Source organism: Heptranchias perlo, chromosome 21, assembly GCF_035084215.1.
Source record: "Heptranchias perlo isolate sHepPer1 chromosome 21, sHepPer1.hap1, whole genome shotgun sequence".
Taxonomy (NCBI): domain Eukaryota; kingdom Metazoa; phylum Chordata; class Chondrichthyes; order Hexanchiformes; family Hexanchidae; genus Heptranchias; species Heptranchias perlo.
Genome location: NC_090345.1, coordinates 25,130,722 through 25,151,192, shown reverse-complemented (window position 1 = coordinate 25,151,192; position 20,471 = coordinate 25,130,722). Strand labels below are relative to the sequence as shown.

General features: G+C 40.8%; 1 protein-coding gene across 3 annotated transcripts in view; it reads right to left on the bottom strand.

Annotated features, from left to right (window-relative positions):
• The window catches only part of lhpp (phospholysine phosphohistidine inorganic pyrophosphate phosphatase), a 96,923-nt gene that overhangs the window by 41,592 nt on the left and 34,860 nt on the right, over window positions 1–20,471 (bottom strand). Inside the window, exon 6 of one of the 3 annotated variants that reach the window (XM_068002726.1) lies at window positions 2,586–2,677. The exons of 1 other annotated variant lie outside the window; for it this stretch is intronic. In XM_068002726.1, coding sequence (XP_067858827.1) covers window positions 2,586–2,677 — 92 coding nt within the window. The remainder of the gene's footprint in view (window positions 1–2,585; window positions 2,678–20,471) is intronic. One more of the 3 variants, XM_068002727.1, reaches the window with a different exon arrangement.

Sequence of the window (20,471 nt, the reverse complement as noted above, 5' to 3'; positions counted from 1 at the left end):
ATAAATTAAGGGTGATGGTTTAATTATGGGCAATGTCATGAATTTATCGTATTATAGTTATTCAGGAATGTTTCACAGCAGCATATTTGCAGTTCACAGCACCACCTAGAGGTAGTCTAATATCTTCCAGTAGTTCAACAATAGCACAGAAACATAACTGTAAAAACAGGAAGACTTTAGGTTAAAACACAAACCAAATGGTTCAACAAACTGCAGTATCTGAAGCACAAACAGAAGTCACATCATTAGCAGATGAAAAATACTTAACAAAAATAGTCGCCCAGAATTTCCTGAAAACCTGCGCTGAAACAATGGTGTGAGTGCAGCGTAATGCTGATTTTCCCCTCAAAAGATTGAGGAAATTTGGGCATAAGTGACTTGCACCCACTGCTATGCTATGCCCGGTTTTCATCCATCTTTTACACCAATTCAGTGAAACCTCCGCTGAAAACTTCTGGCACTCATCAGAATGAGTTACATTAAAAATCAAAATCTTCCACGATTGCATTTTCTTAAACATGCTGTGCCTAATGTGCATAAAGGATGGTTTGATGGCTTCAAACTTTCGTTTTCATACGTTAAAAAAGGAATATAACATAAGTTCCAAGCTTTCCTCGGGTCCCGATTGTTTATGCTGATTCCTGCTTGTTTTAAGTTAGTTCCGGCGTACACTAATGAGATTCTCAAGAAATGTTAGCGTAAGTTGCCAATAGCAAGAGCAGCATAAATTTTGGTGTAACTTGTTGGTTACACCATTTGAGGAAATTCTGGGCCATTAAAGCCAATGTATTAACGTGCAGCAGCAGTACAGCCTCGCATCAGGAAAGCTATAGAGGAGGAACCAGGGCTTGTAAAGAGCAACTCCACTATAGAAAACTTGCTAGCTCAGAGCCACAAAACTTCTCCAGTAATCATTCTGATTAACTTTAAATAGTCTGCCAACAGGTCAACTACTGCAAATGTGAAATACTTAAGAATAGGGACTTACTGCATGGTTTAACTTAAAGTAGCTTAATTTGAATAATCTTAAATTCAAATCGAAATTGTGCAAATATAATTCTTGTGTTCTTTTATTTGAATTGCTTAATTCAAATTATTGGATAATTTGAGTTCCCCCTTCAAATAAAAGATGACTGAATTAACTGGAATAGCAGGTACACCCAAGTAGTCATTATTTGATTATCTGTGGTCTCAATTATACTGATCAATTCCCTCATTGCTTCCTGGAGTATCAGAATCCTGGACTAGATGTTAAACAGAATCATTCTTCAAAAAAAATTACCTTCTAATTAAATATGCTATATGCTTCTTTTTTTAAACCAAATTCTTCATTCAACCTGACAGCATGTTTACATACAAATTAAAAAGAATTCAGAAATGTGGCCTTTGGAGAGCAACAATTCCCAAATCCAGTCAAAATAATGCAAAATATGTCAAACAGCTTGCTCAGCTGTTAAAACTATCCACTGCAACATAATTAACCTATCTTTTTATAAATAGGCCAAAAGAAAAATTATTCTGTGCCCATATTTATATTTAAAGGTGCTCCGTGCATGCAGGTCAATTTGGTGTTGAGCTAGCCCGTGTACTGGGCCTTTGGCACTTTTGCACAAGGCATCACCAAACCACCTCGGGAAAGAGCACAAAAGGGGAACCTGCACACAACTGGAAGCAGTGCCGAAGAGGGTTACACGGCTGATCCCTGTTCTCAGAGGATGGAGTTATGAGGAAAGGAAGGACTAACTGGGACTCTTCAACCTTGAAAGGAGTCAAATGAAAGGGGACATTTAGGACGCATATGTAAAGATGCTAAGTGAAATAGAAAAGGTCAATACTGAGCACTATTTCAAGCCAAACCATAACTACAAAACAAAGGGATAAAAGTGTAAACTGGCAAAAGGCATGTTAAAGACTAATGTCAGAAAGTACTTGCACAAAGAATAAATAATACCCACGATGGCCTTCTGTGTAGCACAGTAGAGGCAAAATCTGGAGTTATTCAAGAGGCAGTTAGATGTTGTGATGGTTGGGGGGGCATAAATTGTAGGTTTTATAGGAGGATGAGCTCACTGGGTCAAATGGCCTCCCTTGTCTGTACTTATCTTCATGACATTTGTAATGCATAAACCACCTGTTGTCAGTATGCAGTTTTACAATGGTCTATACAGTCACCAGATGACTGCCAAATGTAAAAAAAGTGTTATCACTCCTCTATATTCCATTCCACATGACAGGACTGCACTATAATAACTGCCAACCTTTAAAAAGCTGATAGATGATTGCAATGGAATAGATATTAATAAAGGTTATTTCATTTTGCCTACAGTTTTTTTCTGATTTTCTCTGGTCCCATATCTATGATTCTAACACAGATTCTCCTTAATGACAAACAGTAGTCTGGGCTCTATGGAAAGTGCCAGTTTTCCCTCCTGCCTTCAATGAAGCTCCCCACCCACTGGTGTGGTTGAAATGGGGTGCGCTGCAGTGATTCTCTGCTGGCATTTAAACCCACAGAGGTGCAGCCATTCTTAATAGGTCTGTGGAGACTCCTACATAATGAAGGATAGATCTGTAAATCTACTAACCTGTACTTGCCTGTCCTTACTTGGACAGCCTTCAAGCCACACTGCTGGGCACCACCTACATCATTCACAATATCATCCCCGATCATGATGACCTGTCAGAAAAAGGAATGAAGTAATTGATGTCAGATTAGATTATTTTGATGTGTTTGCATTTCTCAACATATTAGATGTGAACTGTCACCAAGACGAATTGGCTGACATTGAACACTGTCATTGAACAAGATGATATTGGAATGTACAAGACACAAGGAAATGGCAGGTTACTAAAGGTGGGCTGTAAATGTACACTAAGCTTTTCAAAAGTTAAATTACAATTTTATTGTTTTGAAACCAAATCAGCACATGTACAGCAATCAAGTCAAAAATATGAATTTCAAAAGCTACATTATTTAAAAGTAAACTAATCTGAATTCTTAAAAGACATACAATTTCAAAATAAACCTTTCAAACCAAAAAATGTAGCAGTTTGAGGAAAGTTCAGGATTTCTGTGACTCTTTGCCAGACTGGGGTTACACATCACAAGCTGAGAAATCCAAGCAATGAGATGGCCTCCTGAAGGGGACTGACACCTCTTGGCTCTAGTGTGCTCAGGTGTCAGATTGCGAGTTGACAAGAGTTATATCTCCAATTTCTGTACCGATGTATACCTGAAACCACTTTGCATGAATGCAAAACATAGAAGTACAACTGTGCCCACTGGCACTTCAATCCGATGGCTAAAACGGAGAAAATACAATATCACTAGGTTTGGGCATTCATCTGTAAAGAGTGAAAAAAGTAGCCCTGATCTTCTTAGGAATTAAAAATAAGTTTTCTCAAAAATTCACTCGAATATAACTGTAGGATCCAGCAATTATTTAGAACAGTGTCTTTTGTCTAGGGAAAAACACAAATTTGAGATTTACTGTGGTGGTATTCTGAGGAAGGAAGTAGGCGAACAAAGAACAATCTCAACTGCATCACTTCTGGGTCACAGAGGCTTGATTTCAGTACCAACAGTCTTATTTAAATAATAGGTGTCAGCTACAGTATAACACAATAATCAGGGTTAGGAGTGGTGAATGGTAGCTACTTGGAAACATACATCCCTCCTCCAAACTGGAGGATGAGAACATTCAGGCTTGTTGACTTCTTTCTATTCCACTCCACCATTGGTTAGATGGACAATATGCTATATTTGTTTTACCCAATTACAATGAATGGGTGGGGAGAGAAGCTTGGCTAATTTGAGAATACAGAAAATATAAAAATCCAGAAGTCTAGCTGATATCTCCATTTCCATCTACGGTACACTGGGAAGCACTTTATCATACCTGCCCAGGACAGACAAAACTCAGCTAAGTTAGAGTGAAAGCAGTCCAACCTTCTGGTTGGGAATGGAAGTGCCAAAGAGCTTAACTATCAGGCTCATGCTATGCTGTCTGAATAGAACACTGACTGCAAAACTACATACACAGAGCAAATCTACACCTGAAATATGGGCAGTTATAATGTGTGTGCCCGTATGTGTGAGATAAGAGAAATCAAGAGGACTCAACAAAACAAGGAATTCCTAATCTTGTTTCAAAGATACTCCATGCAGTTTGCTCAACTGAATTTAAACCAAAGTTTCCACTTCCATGCAATTTCACACATTACAGTCAACTGGTGGGAAATCATTTTTGTTACATGAAACTGCATATAGGTCATACTCTTATTACATTTCTTCTCTAAAATGTCTGGGTAGGGAGAAGACTAAATTATGTTTATATTAAGACTTGATGCACAAACTTGGTGCAGACAAATTAGATCTATCCTGTTTACAGTCCTAGCTCTCCGCGGGCCCAAAATTTATTTTTGTGCACGTACGTTTGTAGAAAGCTTACATTTTTAAAAAAAGTGTAGGTTGAGAATCCAACTCTACTTTTCCTAGCACGTATTGGCAGAAGTACTAAAAAAAGCCTCAGGTGGGTCTGGTCTAAAGTGGCATGGGCTCAAAATACTTCAGTTTTCATTCCAAAAACAAATGTCATGTACATATCAAACATCAACATTACAAAAGAAAATGGAAACAGACAAGACTGTACGAAAAGCATTCCAAGCAAAGTGATCCAGTAGAGTCCCTGGAAGTGAGAGATGTTGCAAAGAAATACACACTGGGCATTGAAGAATTTCCTTAGCACCGAGGCTTGCATTTCCAAAGTCAACAGAAATGCTACACTCTTGGTTTAACCAAATTGCAACTGCATACTGAGTGTTCAAGGCACATTACTTTAACTAACTGCAGCAGCCAACTATGAAGCCAAATGTCATTAGAGCCTCATTCACAAAGGAGCTGGAAGCTATGGGAGTATAGGGTTAAATCTTGGATTTTACTTGGGATGTGGACTGTGGCTCAAAGAATAGTGCAAGGGTGGATGAGAGACTCAATGAACCGTTTTCTTGAAATAGAAATTAGAGATTATTATACACAAGCATCCACCTTACTTGATGTCTTCAATATAGTGCATGACCTTGTAAAGGATGGACCTGGAATGTCTGTTGTAAGAGTTTTTGAAAGTCTTGCATTATTCCTTCTTGCAGATATCGTATTAACAAATTCACCTGGGGACTTATTCTATCCTACCTATCAGTTGACTAAACATTGGAATATGGTGGCGTGTGTCCCCCAAGTGGTATCATAGCTTTGTGTGGCCTAAAAAGGCATTGGTTGGAAGATGTAAGAGTTATCTATTCCAACTTTTGATTTATATCAGTAGCTGGGGGCTCTGATAGTTGCCAACGTCAGCCTGAACATAGTCCTTCAGGTCCATGTTGAGGAAGGGCAAGAGGCACTTGGGTATTTCTCAATTTTCTTCAATGACAGCAAAATCCCATAATACATGTCCAAAACAGTTCTCTTACCGACACTTATTTGGGTTGCAGAAAGGCAGGCTGCTACTGCTGAAGCTCCACACCACCAACTGGTGAAACCAATATTCCATAGGGTATGGTGTGTATCCAGCCTTGGTCAGGCAGATGGTGGCCAAGCACTCATTTATTCTTAGTCGTGCTGCTTATCATGCCATTCGTGAGGAGCTCCTACTATCCACCTATTGAGGGCTTCAATTAGTGCCGGTCAGTTGCTTAACCAATGAGCGACTATCCTTCTTGGCGATGGGTTGGGGTGGGTAAGCAGGGTTTCTTTAGAGTTGACTTTGAATAGTACCATGGGATATTTTACATCTATCTGTAAGGTCAGATGGGGCCTCGATTTAATGTTTCATCTGAAACACCGCACCTCCGACAATGCAGCACTCCCTCAGTACTGCACTGAAATGTCAGCCTAAATTATGCGCTCAAGTCCTGGAGTAGGGTCTGACCCCACGTCCTTTAGCCTTCACGTCAATGGTGCTACCACTGAGCTAAGGCAGATCCATGTTCATCTCTCCCTGTTTAAAACCCTGCAATCAAGTTTGCACCCCTCCTTCAGCACCAAAGACCCCGAAATTTACAGGGAGGCGGGGGGGGGGGGGGGCGGAAATAGCAGCCGGGAAACCTGGAAATGCAGGTAACGCAGAGGTCCTGCCGAATTTAATGGCAGGACCTCATTTAAATTTTTTATCTCCGTTTCCACAGCCAGCCAGATACAAGTGATTTATTTTTTAGAATTTTGCAAAAAAATACTTTAAAATGCATTATGCAATTCCCACAGCAGCCTTTTGAATAATATTTAGGTGATCTTTTAATTCATGAAAATCACTAAAAACTATTCATGACACAAGTACACTAATCCACTGATGCTAGTGCCATTAGATACTAAAGATTAAGTCTAATTCAATCACAAACACCGGGGGAGCAATTTGAATGGTATCTTTTTTATATTCTGTATATCAGTTGGTCTGTTCCACAGTATTGTGTCTTAATTTAAAGGATCATAATTGTACATTTAGACCTTTTGTTAAGCAAGTGAGAACCTATTTTAGGAGTTTCAGACGCAAGATGTCATGAAGACTGTTACTATGTAATTTTCCATGGATTTGCATATCCTATGCCCAAACCAAGAAAATTGCAGAATTGATTAGATAATGCATTTTATTTTTAGGACAGTTACATGCAGCAAGCTAGTGTAAACTTAGCAGTTTTCAGCAAAATTTGAAAAGGAGACAATTTGTGAAAAGCATCTTCCATCAGTTTAGATTTTCAAGACAACAAGTAGAAATATCAGCAGTTTGGCTCTTAATTTCTTTTGACGTAGCATTTATTTTGTACGTACTCATCATATTAGACCGCAGATCACAGTTTTTTGTTTAAAAAGACTGAATCAGAGGTACTTGCTTTCTTAAGTGCTCTGGTAAGAATTTTGTGGAGAATCAGCCAAAATCTTTATTCACTGCATTGTAAAGACTTTGAAAAATTTGAAAGCTGAATTTTGAAAAGAAACCTTTTGTAACAGATCACGATACTGGAGTAGATGAAGTTATGAAAAGTAGTCGGAAAGAAAATTAGAACCACTCGCAGCCAGCCAGCCGACCAATCCACTGGTCAGGAGGAAAGGCCAACGTGTGGTTTGTCCCCAGTTAGGGGGTCTCTTTTAAGTGGATAGTGGACACCAAGGAAAGACAGTGATCACTCAGCTGGGATGAACTTACAGTTAAAAACAAGTCAAACCTCAGACATGAAGAACGGCCACTTGGATGAGTTACTAGAAGGTCACCACCATTCTTAGTAATTCATCCAAGTACGGTTATATTGTACCCAGTCAGGAGTTGCCACCATCAGGAGGAGTAGAGCAGTAGAGGAGTGGCATAGGAAGGAAAACCAAAACCATAAAGCTGCAGATGTTGACTAAATAAAGTTCTTTCTTTAAAGCCCCCAACCAGCTCACAAGTTATTGTAGTCATATCAGGGTGGTTCCAGATTCAGTCACTGGTCTGTACTGAGTTAGCCGGTCAGTTTGGTGGGGGGGGGGGGCATTATATAATTGGCTTTTGTACCTCTGGGTCAAGGAGGGAAAATGTGGGCAGAGCTTCTCATCCCAATTACTATTCAGCAATTCCTGTTGGAAGTTCATGCATGTAAACATGAGGTGAGGAGAGGATCTAACGCAGCTATGATGCCTTCTGCAGTTGAATATTTACCAGCACTCACCATCAAAGCTCACATATCAATAAAGGTCATTTGGGCAAAGTCCGGAAGACAATGTCTGTGGAACCAAAGTTGCAAGTAGCCAATACCGACCAGCCAGAAAAAAAGGTATTCACTGAAGGTGTTGGGGGAGAATTTCGATGGGGTTCCCCTGATCTCCCACCATAATTTGGGAGGAAACTCCAGAGAAATGGCAGAAGTAGCCATTTATGCTGTTTCTCCAGGGTTTCAGCCATCTTCTGCTGAAGTTACGCTGGTAAATCAGGAGAGCCTTCAGAGAAATTCTACTCCTTTGTCTTGAAATACAGTTTTGATATAACAGATTGAAGTGCAAATAAGGTAGTCAGTTAACTACATGTTCAGACTGGTTTCCCCACTTTACCAATATCACCTTTAACTTATGAACAGCAGCAGTAGCAGCATTTTAATTTCAGATATTTCATCCCATGCGCCTACCCAAAAAAGGAAGGACAGATACATGCAGATGCTGCTTAAAATACAGCTGCATGTGAGCAGTGGTGCTTGCCGAAACAGACAGTGGCAGACGTGTACAAAAATGGACTCTGGCCTCAGGGGAGTTCAGTGATTTACTATCAGTGAAGGGTAATAATCACTAAAGGCACTGCAATTATTCCCAAATCATTTAGGATTTAAAAAATCATTGGTGAGAAGATAGAGGTCGAAAGGTCTTATGTCAGGGGAAATAAAAAGCTCTGGTCATCAAAAGTAAGGTATAAAATACGTTTTTAGGCTGACAGGGTAGGTAGGAATATCTAACGGGATGAACATCTGTGACAGGCAGTGTGACCAGCCTATAATAAAAGTAGGAAATGGGAAAAGTAAACAGCAGCTTCTTGATTAATAGGGAAGCAGGACTGGTCACTCTAGGAGTTAAGAAGTAATGTTCTGTGGCTAGTACTCTGGATGTCAGAAATTTATTAGCTGTTCTTGCTAAATTTAGTCACATAGAAATGTACAGCAAACAAAGTCCAATAAAATAAATTGAGCTTGTGAATAAAATACCTTTAGATAAAAGGCAACTAAAAGGAACTGTAGCTTACAACTAGTTCATCCTTCAAGGGAACAAATGTTCCAAGTTAAATTACATTTTTCTTATATAGGTTACCAGTGACAGTGAGTTACAGCAGTTTGTTAAGAAGTCTGAAAAATCCACAACTCATGTCCGTTGCGGCAACGAGCGAATTATGACTGCCTTTTGCACTCATGACAGAGCACCTAGAACTCCTTGTCACTGATGAAATATTTAGCTTATTCTATGTGTGGATGTCTCCTGAGGGATTTTCAACCACTTCAAGTCATATCTCAAATACCGTTGGACATTAAATGATAATTCCCACATGCGATCTGTTGTTCTGATGTACAGATAAGTGTGAATTATCCATCAGTAAAATGAAAGCTCGGCCTCACCAGTACTCAAAGATTCCACACCAAACAGAAAACATGATTGCTAACGTTACAGCATTTTCTAGCCTGTAAGGCAATTCACTAATTATAGAAGTAACGATGCTTGATACTGTTTAGGCCTTCAACCAACCTTCTGTTATCTACTTTCTTTCCAACAAAGACACTCATTTACCTTGCTGGCAAACAGTACATATTTGATAAATAAGAGAACGATCCTACAAGGACAAAAATGCAGCCATATAATCTAATGAATTAAAATCAGGCAAACTCTTTCTCATAAGCTCCTCATAAAAAAATGTTCCTCTCCCCATGCTTTTCCCATCCAAGGAAGAGTGGGTGGGCAAGCAGGCAGCCTGCTATTAGACCTCAGCCGATGTCTCAGTTTTCATGGGAAAAGTTGCAGAATCACATATGACTCCCAAAAGAATGATAAGCGCCCCTGAATATTCTGTAATCCCATACAATTATTGTCATCAATAATCCAGTGGCCCCAATTATAAATTAATAAATACAGAATTGTGGAATGTGAGCCCCAAAATATGGTGAAAATTCCAGAATCTCATTTAGCAGCAGAATTTGATTTAGTCAATCACCATAATCTAGCGGCCCTGTCCATGCATAGTACAGTAAATTGGAGTGATTGGTAGTATTACTTCCAGTGGGAAAATGACACTTTCCAAAAGCAAGTTCAGGTTTGGAAACATCTGGTTCTGAGCTCACTTACTACAGTCTTTAAAGTAGTATATTGATGCCCAATCATTAGCGTAGTATATTGATGCCCAATCATTAGCGTAGTATATTGATGGCCAATCATTAGCGTAGTATATTGATGGCCAATCATTAGCGTAGTATATTGATGGCCAATCATTAGCGTAGTATATTGTTACACATCTTTCCCATAGTGGATTGGTGCGCCATCTTTAGCGGAGTATATTGGTGCGCCATCTTTAGCGGAGTATATTGGTGCGCCATCTTTAGCGGAGTATATTGGTGCGCCATCTTTAGCGGAGTATATTGGTGCGCCATCTTTAGCGGAGTATATTGGTGCGCCATCTTTAGCGGAGTATATTGGTGCGCCATCTTTAGCGGAGTATATTGGTGCGCCATCTTTAGCGGAGTATATTGGTGCTCCATCTTTAGCGGAGTATATTGGTGCGCCATCTTTAGCGGAGTATATTGGTGCGCCATCTTTAGCGGAGTATATTGGTGCGCCATCTTTAGCGGAGTATATTGGTGCGCCATCTTTAGCGGAGTATATTGGTGCACCATCTTTAGCAGAGTATATTGGTGCTCCCTCATTGGCGCAGTATATTGATGCACCATCTTTAGCGGAGTATATTGGTGCACCATCTTTAGCGGAGTATATTGGTGCACCATCTTTAGCGGAGTATATTGGTGCACCATCTTTAGCGGAGTATATTGGTGCACCATCTTTAGCGGAGTATATTGGTGCACCATCTTTAGCGGAGTATATTGGTGCACCATCTTTAGCGGAGTATATTGGTGCACCATCTTTAGCGGAGTATATTGGTGCACCATCTTTAGCGGAGTATATTGGTGCACCATCTTTAGCAAAGTATATTGGTGCACCATCTTTAGCGGAGTATATTGGTGCACCATCTTTAGCGGAGTATATTGGTGCACCATCTTTAGCGGAGTATATTGGTGCACCATCTTTAGCGGAGTATATTGGTGCACCATCTTTAGCGGAGTATATTGGTGCACCATCTTTAGCGGAGTATATTGGTGCACCATCTTTAGCGGAGTATATTGGTGCACCATCTTTAGCGGAGTATATTGGTGCACCATCTTTAGCGGAGTATATTGGTGCACCATCTTTAGCGGAGTATATTGATGCACCATCTTTAGCGGAGTATATTGATGCACCATCTTTAGCGGAGTATATTGGTGCACCATCTTTAGCGGAGTATATTGGTGCACCATCTTTAGCGGAGTATATTGGTGCACCATCTTTAGCGGAATATATTGGTGCACCATCTTTAGCGGAGTATATTGGTGCACCATCTTTAGCGGAGTATATTGGTGCACCATCTTTAGCGGAGTATATTGGTGCACCATCTTTAGCGGAGTATATTGGTGCACCATCTTTAGCGGAGTATATTGGTGCACCATCTTTAGCGGAGTATATTGGTGCACCATCTTTAGCGGAGTATATTGGTGCACCATCTTTAGCGGAGTATATTGGTGCACCATCTTTAGCGGAGTATATTGGTGCACCATCTTTAGCGGAGTATATTGGTGCACCATCTTTAGCGGAGTATATTGGTGCACCATCTTTAGCGGAGTATATTGGTGCACCATCTTTAGCGGAGTATATTGGTGCACCATCTTTAGCAGAGTATATTGGTGCTCCCTCATTGGCGCAGTATATTGATGCACCATCTTTAACAGAGTATATTGGTGCACCAAGAACTTACTGGAGAACATATGAAAAGACCACTGAAATAGTACAGTAATTTATTACAATACGACTGTTCTAAGGTAGTATTCTTCTGACCAATGAAACTCTGAACTCTCTATGAATATCAATGGGAGCTAACTTTTAACAAAAGCATCTGAAAATATAGTCATACTAATAAACAAGCTTTTTATTCAACTTTGTTTGTAGTGCAGTCAGTTTAAACTATAATAACTTCAAGCAATTTTTGTGCATTTGCAGCAAGTGAAGAATGATGATACAATGGAGTACATTCCCACTTTCCACTCAGTGATGCGATCCAGCGTTTCCAGGTTAATACCGTATGGAGTTGGCGCAAAGTTGTTCCTATAGCAAAGTATAACAATGTAGGATTGAGGCCTCTCAGACCTCAGGCAAAAGTAACTGATTGTAATCAGCAGTTTCTCAAAACCAGATGTGGTTCAAGTTGACCTTGTGCATTTTTCAGCATTCTATAGATTAAGTTCATCCACAGCATAATTTAACGATCTTACTCCATTCAGTTGAAGTCATTCCCTGGTGTCCCTCTGTCAATATTACATTATTCACCAACAGTAATTTTCAGACTGCTTACTGTTGAAATGTAATCATGCAATTAAAATGTGGCAAGTTTCAGCAAATTTTTTTGAATGCTCCTATGAACTAAACCAGGCTGCAGACACAAGCTGAAAGCAGAAAGAAAGTGCCAGAGAGTGCAAAAAAAATCATATAACATCATGTGGAAAAATAGCAGGTTTAATTGTAATGGTCTGTACTACTGGTTTTACAATGCACCTGTGAAATTGCACCAAAATTACATCGACTCCCCACAGCCACAATGTAAACAAGTCAAATCTACCAGAAAAAAACAAATTGTTTCCTAACAAATATGCCAAACCAGAAAAGTTCTAACCAAGACTGAGTGTTCAGCAGAAACTCCTTGTTCATTGTTACGCATAACTGGTCAAACATTCTGGTGTTGATGACCACTTTACATTAAGAGATTATTGTGGTTTCAGATGCTTAAGTGCCCATTTCAACCAAAATGAAAAATGTCCACTGTTTATCAAAACTAAGCTTCACCAACTAATAAAGACAACCTGTAGGAGAAAGGAATTATGGAGTTTTCAGTTTAAAAAAAACAAGACCTTGCATAAGCTGTGTTCTTCCTATTTCACTGTATTGTTGATTTTAATTTCATCACAAAAGCACAGACGAAAGGCCATTCAACCCATCTAGGTCATCCTTTCTCCGCAGTATTTAACTGCCTCTTAAATGATCCCAGAATTTCTGCCTCCAATATCTGGAGTTGGCTTCTGAGTAATCATTCGTTGCATAAAAGAAGTGCTTCCCCACATCAGTCCTGAACATGCTTTTTACTGGTTTGTATCTACACCCCTTGCCCTGCAATTATGGTTTAACTTTAAATAGTGCTCTGGATTAAACAGCTTCTTCCACTTAGTACCACCTATGCCTATAAAAGGTCTGTTCTCATTTACCTCCTTTCAAGGTAGGAAAGTCTGCATTTTGCTAACCTTGCCTCGTAATTCAGTCCTGACAATAGGGCTCACTGTCGTGACCCTTCCCTTCCCTTCACTGGGCTTGCAGCTTTCTCTGAATTATGGGAATTCTCCCAGTTGTCCCTTTGTTCAACAGCAATTCGCAATTAGCAATTCTCTTCCATTTGTGCTGCACACGAACTGATGGTTTTTCATCAAAGTTAAATCTCCTGTTAATAAAATTGGGAAGAGTGGTTGCAGTGCTGGTAAAGGAAGATCTGAAAGTTATTCCTAATCTGCCTTCAAAGCATTTACATGTTCTTTGAGCACTTCCTACACAAAATCAATGTGACTTTTCCTTCCCCTCCCCCCCCCCCCCCCTAAACAGCTTACTTATAGCTTCTCTAAGCAAGCTTGACAAAATTAGTACCAGTTGTGACAAAACTGGGTAGGGGGAGGAGGAGAAGAAGAGAAAGAATTTTGCACCATGTGGCAATGGGTTGGAAAAATGACTCAATTCATTTCACTTAGAACAGTCAGGGGAAGAAACTATGATCTAATGTGACTGAGTTATGTTCAAACACAGATCTCAGAGATGAAAAAAGACTGAGTTCCGTTCTTAGTTACGCACTTATCAATGTGCTAGGCGAAACCTAAAGCTTTCACAATTAAGTTGGCAGGAACTATTTTAACATGCTCAACACAGGTTGTAATCGTGTCACACCAAGCGGTGCTACATCAACATAATGGGCATGATTTTTACTCGGAGCTGGATACCCCATGCTTCTGCAGATATTCGCGTGGGAAACCCGGAAGCGAATTGAGTGCATCACAATCTGTGATTGCAACTCAATTGAAGGTGAATATTTGAGCTTCCGGGTTTCCCATGTGCCAGGCAGCCAGATTGGAAGGCTGGCTGCCTGACAGCAGTGAAAGGAGAATGCAAATCAGAGAGTGGGGCGGGAGAGGGATCATCGGCACTGCAAAAAAAATCGCAAGGGGTGAGGGGAGGGGGAGGTGGAGGGACATGGACAACATTGGGGGTTCCAGCCAACATCGGGGATTGGGGTCAGCCAGCATCGGAGATCGGGAGGAGTCAGCCAGCACCAGAGACCGGGGACGGTTAGCCAGCGACGACACAAGGTGGGGGCAGTGGTGGCCGATCATGGGGTCCCTGTCGGCCAAGTGAGCTCGTTGGGCCTGGGTGAAGCACTCCTGCTCCTCTAGGCCCATAAGCAATGCATTAAAGGCATTCACCTCATGGATCTGGCCCTTTCCGCCTGTTTTCACCTGATGTGAATCGGAAACCCAAACAGGTAAGGTTAAGTTCATTTAAGTTTTCCAATACACAAAATATTAAGTACCTCAAGTATTTCAATGAAGTACATTGCCCATTTAAGTATCATCCCGTCGGCTTTAAGTGGGGGCGGAACTTCCTTGTCTCAAATGGGCGTGTTGGAGCCAGGATGCGGTCCCACTCCAAGATGTTATTATTTTAACCTCCCACCCGTCCCCAACCCACCCGTTCTTGGAGGTTAAAATTACTCCCAGTGTCACAGGGGAGCCACATGAATTGAAATGTCTGTTTTCCTCTTGGATCAAGATGTTGATGGAGGCCTGGTAGAGGGTCACCTGTTACTCTGTCAGACACAGGTAATGGACACCCCAGGGAGAAAACTGGGGGGTTTATATCCTAACACATATTAAAAGGGATCACCATATGCTTTCAGTATGTAAAACATTTGCAAATACACTTAAGGTTCTGTAAAGAATTGTTGCCCAAAAATAATTTCATAAGGTAATAAACTTGACTCCATTACTGGGACAAATATCACAATATGCAAGTACTGTTCAAATGCTTTAGTTATCGGAAGGAAAGACTATATTATTCCAAGCCCACAGAGAAAAGACTGAAATGAAAAATAGACTTTAGGGAGTTCCCCTTTATATTGTGTGCAACAAGACTGCATTCATAATAGAATGTACAATTAGTACTTATTCAAAAACATTTAACAGCAGAAATGACTGATGACAACTTTACTGATTAAAGCAGCTTTAAACAGAAAGCTTCTCTTCATAAATATGAAACTAAATTCAAATGACCATTTGTTCCATTATGAAAAGAGTATTTGAGGAAAAAAAGCTGATTAAGTTTTAGGGGATGCATTGAAGTGGGTGTTGTAGCTTTGATGAGCTATTACAAACTTATGTTATGAACAGCACTTACTGAAGAGCCATCAGGATCAGATTAGTGCTGGGTTGGCAGCACCTTCACTCACAATCAAACACAAGTTGACAAAAAAATGTTTATTGCATTGAATAGGTTATTTATCTAATTTCTTCTTGTGATTCTGCTGCAGGTTTTTCCTCCCATTAGGCCATCCAACACACTTTCAAAGTTGCTCTGCATGTGAAAGTCAGGTTATTACACTGATACCAGGTAAGGGAAAATGAAAAAAATGCCAATAAAAAGGAAAACAAAATGTTTAAAAGGGGCACTGAAGCTGCAGATTCTCTCAATACTGGCACACCTTTAAACATTACTAAAGTCTTCAGAAGTGAGGATTGTTGGAATGATTGAAGTAGCATGGAGAGATTCCAAATGGTCTTGCTTTAAATTCAACCCCCAGTCAGAGACCCCAGCACCATCAGTTGACCAAGGAGACAATAGCTTCCAACGGCAAGAACCAGTGCTCCAAGGTTACATACGGCCCAAATCCCACTCTTACCCAGAGCTCGGCGAGCTGTTTAATGCACTCTTCATACATCCCATGCTCTCTTGCATCAAGGAAAATACTGACCATCGACCCTCAATACCTAATGCTAAAGTATACAGAGATTTGCATACCCTCACTGTATGTAAATTAAAGAACCATGCAAGGTAACCCAAGAAATAATGTAAATATTGCTAATTCAATAAAAACAAAACAAAAAAACGCCTCCACCAGCTGACTCGCCATAAAGTTCCATCAATAATGTGCTTGACCCAACTACTGAGGGAGATGATATTTAATCATGGAGTTGGGAAGCAGAAAAACTTGTGTCTTACTCCTCTCTGCTGCAGCTAGCTCATGCACCAACATGCTGTGCAATTTGGTTTCCTACCAAGAATCCAGGTTTGACCCTCAGTAACAATAACTCGGTTGCTTTGATCCTGACTCACTTCTAATTGGGAAGTAGGCTTGGCATTAAGTCAGAGCACCAATGGAAAATGTAGCGAGAAGTTCTGTGTTTCAACTCACTGCCAGTTATTCTCAAGGTACCACTGGAACGGTAATTTTCACAATCAAGAAGTAATTTGCTACGAGTAAGCCCAAAAACATCAAACAGAGATTGTCAAACATTAAATATCTTTAAAATAAGTTGGTATTCCATTTTGGGTAAACAACAAAAAGAACTTCACTTTAATATTCACTTACTCAGCTCACTGTTTATTATTGCAGATTGATTCAGTTGGGCAGAAATGCATTTTACAAATAAATACAGCAGCTGTAAAGATTTGTTTTTTTTTTAAGAAGTCTTCTTGGGATGTGGGTGATGTTGGCAAGGCCATATTTATTGCTCACTCCGAGTTGCCTTGACAAGTTGGTAAGAGGCCTTCTTGAGCTACTGCAGTCTGTGTAGTGATAGCACCATGATGGGAGATTGGGAATTCCAGGATATTGAACATGTAATGAAGGGGCAGCAAAATATGTAAAATCAGGTGCATGACTTTCAGGGGAACTTGGAAGTGACGGGAGTCCCACGACATCGCTGGTTTTGACCTTCTCTGTAGTAGAGGTCAGGTAGAAGAAAGTGCTGTCGAAGTAACCTTGGCACGTTGTTGCAGTGCATCCTGCATAAACTGCAACCACAGTGCGCCAGTGATGGAGGAGGTGGATATGGAGTCCAGTATCAAGGCATTGATCAAGCAAACTGCTCTGTCCTAGAAAGAGTTAAGGTTCTTGAGAGTTGTTGTGGTTGAACTCATCCAGGCGAGTGGTGAGAATTCCATCATACTCCTAACTTGAGCCTTGTAGATGTTGGAAAGGCTTTCAGGAGTCAGGAGGCAAGAGTATCCAGCCTTTGCCCTGCTCTTGTAGTCATGGTGTTATGCCTGATGGGTTCAGCTTCTGGTCCAATTGAGCCCCTAAAGTGGTGATGGTGGGGTCCTGGATGATAGTCGTGCCAGTGAAGGTCAGGAGGGGGTTGGGCTACTTCTTGTTGGAGATAGTCATTGGCTAGCAATTATGTGGCACAAATGTAACATACCACTTGGAGCCCAAGACTGGATGTTGTCCAAGTCCTGTTGTAAGTATGGCCTCTTTCATCAAGAGTCATGAATGGAGCTGAACACTGACAACAGCTAACAGCCCCACTCTGGTCCTTATGATGGAAGGGAGGTCATTGATGAAGCAGCTGAAAATGGCTAGCTAAGGATACTGCCCTCTTGGCTAAAGACACATGCAAACACTTCATTCTGGTCTCTTGTACTTTTGTTACTTGGCTCTGCCATGGTTGTGGATGACGATGTTCAAGAACCCTCTTCCTCCAGTTAGTGGCCTGATTGTCCACCATTCTCAAATGGATGTGGTGGCGCTAGAGACTTTGCTCTGATTTATTGGGTGTGGGACTACTTAGCTCGGTCTATAGCCTATTGCTTTTGGTATTTAGCATTCAGGTAGCTCTGGGTTGTAGCTTCGCAAGGTTGGTGCCTCGTTCTAAAAGGTATGCCTATTGCTGCACCTGACATGCCCTCCCACACTCTGCAGTGAAACAAGTTGGTCACCTGGTTTGAGAGAAATGGAAGAGTGGGGACATGCTGGGCCATGAGGTTGCAGATTATGGTGGGATACAATTCAGCTGCTGCTGCTACTAGAGGCTCACAGAACCAACTGTATGTTGAGTTTTGGGCTTATTCTGTCCCACTTAGAATGACAGTAGTGCCACACTACATGATGGAGGATGTCCTCCATTGTAGAGAGGAGTCTCTTCCTTCAGTGGACCTGTGCGGTGGTCACTCCTAGTAGTTATTGCTATGCCTGCCCTCTGCCCTTTTTTGGGGACGGGGGAAGGAAGAAAAGAGATGAAGTTTTCTGCCCAAAGTATGCTCATCAATGGAATACTTGTCCACTTTGGACACCCAATGTCAGTGATAAGCACTCAGGTCAAGCACAGAATGGACCAGATAGAGCAAGGCTCTCTCCGCTGTCCCCAATATTTGCCGTGACCCCAATTCCTCCAACACTAGCATGAATATTTCCATTTCCAACACCAACTTCAAGTGAGCTTGCAAATTTGTCCTTATTACATGCAGTGACTTGTAGGGAACTGGAATTAAGATTGATCAAGCTCATTTATCTACATTCACCCCACAAAAACAGCAAAGTACATTACATTTGCATGTTTCCTTCAAGTGTCCATACATCTTCCCTACTCCTTTAGCCACCTGTTGGCCCTCGGCTCTTTTCTGATGTATGTACTGTTCTCTGCAATGGTTCATTCAATAAACTTGCATTAAAATGTTAAGTTGCCATTCAATTGGCTAATCAGCTCATGGGCATGGCCAACAGAACGATCTCTCCATTCTACTGGACACTCAGTCCATAATATTGTGAGCACAATGGCCATTAGAATGCCCTTCCATTGATTTGTGCCAGCTTTTTGAAGGTTCAACTGCCACCCTCCAATATCCTCAAAAGGATTAAGGCTAATGCCAGGCATCACGATAAAAAAAAACAATTTTAATGATTTCGGGTTACTTAAATAATTTTTCAAGTACTATTAAACAAGACTGAGGCCTCCATATCGAGGCAGTAGTTCTATGTGATCCCACATTTTATCAACAGTTCATAAGACTTGCAAACAATTAAACAAGTAAAGAATCATTTTCGACACAAATAGATATATCAAATGATTCAGATTAATCTCCAGATGATATACTGGAAACACTCATTTCGAAGTTTTACTTCACATGGAAATCTAGATGAGAATCTAGGACTGGCAGCAGGGATTATCAAGTGAGGAGAGGTGGGGAACGAGGAGGAGAGGTGGGGAACGAGGAGGAGAGGTGGGGAACGAGGAGGAGAGGCGGGGAACGAGGAGGAGAGGCGGGGAACGAGGAGGAGAGGCGGGGAACGAGGAGGAGAGGCGGGGAACGAGGAGGAGAGGCGGGGAACGAGGAGGAGAGGCGGGGAACGAGGAGGAGAGGCGGGGAACGAGGAGGAGAGGCGGGGAACGAGGAGGAGAGGCGGGGAACGAGGAGGAGAGGTGGGGAACGAGGGACAGAATTAGATTCAGTCTGAGGGCTGCGGCACGGATTGCACTTGGAACACAAGTAGCTTCGTTTTACAATTAAAAATTTCCCTCATCATTTCTTCTTCCATTTACAAGAAAAAAGAGATTGAGTGCCTGGGCTCACCTCTAGAAGTTCCAATTTTTTTTTTTTTTTTAAAAAGCTAGATAAAAAAATTACTTTCTACTCTGACAAAATCCATCCACACAGTTCTGGGTCATTTGCCCAGACCAATGGCTGGAGTATACTTTGAAAAGTCAAAGTTCACTTTTCCAGGGAAGGCAAGGCAAAAGTACAAGACTGTTCGCATCGCCTTTGTACAAACATTTCTACTGTCATGTAATCATAAACAGACGAGAGGTCCAAAGACTGATTCAAGCAGCCTTCCATTTGAAGTCATGGCAGAACAGACTAAAAACCAAAATTAAATAAATCAAATATTCTGACTCATCAACATCTAACAGTGTCTACAGTGTAACTTTAGTGTCTGAAACAGCATTGTCACTGCCTGAATACTGTGCTTTGAAAAAGCACTGATACCAGCTAAACACAGTTGAAAATACCCTTCCAAGATATCACTGTTCAGCATTAACTCTTCAAGAGTGCACCACTGAATATTAGACGGAAATTGAAGAAACATTAATTTTCCATCAACAAGGGAAGGAAAAACAAATAACTTCTGTATTTATACTTCTCACTCATTATGGGGCTCTAGCTGAGGCATTCATCTATAGAACCCCATTTGTAAATTGAAAGCGAGACCCAGAGCTGGTCTAACCACTATATTTGTAAACAGAAAAAAACAACTTTTATGCAGAAGATAAACTGCAAGTTACAAATTTCTAGTTATAAATTACTCTAACTGTTCATTGACTATTGCCTCAGGGTTACCTGGTTACACAAGAATCTAAACTTATATTGGCTACACAATTATATAGCATTCTCTGGGTTTCTGTACTAGATGAAGTTAAAACACAGCTGATGTTTATGTTAGGAGCTAAGGTTTTGGTATTCATAATTTATATTGTTAAACATCTCATCTACATGGATTTGAAGGCATTAGAATTGGCTAGTTTTTTGTATCCAAGTTATCAGAAAGAAAAAGTCTCTCTGTTGTATATTTTGTATCCCTTATAAATACTAA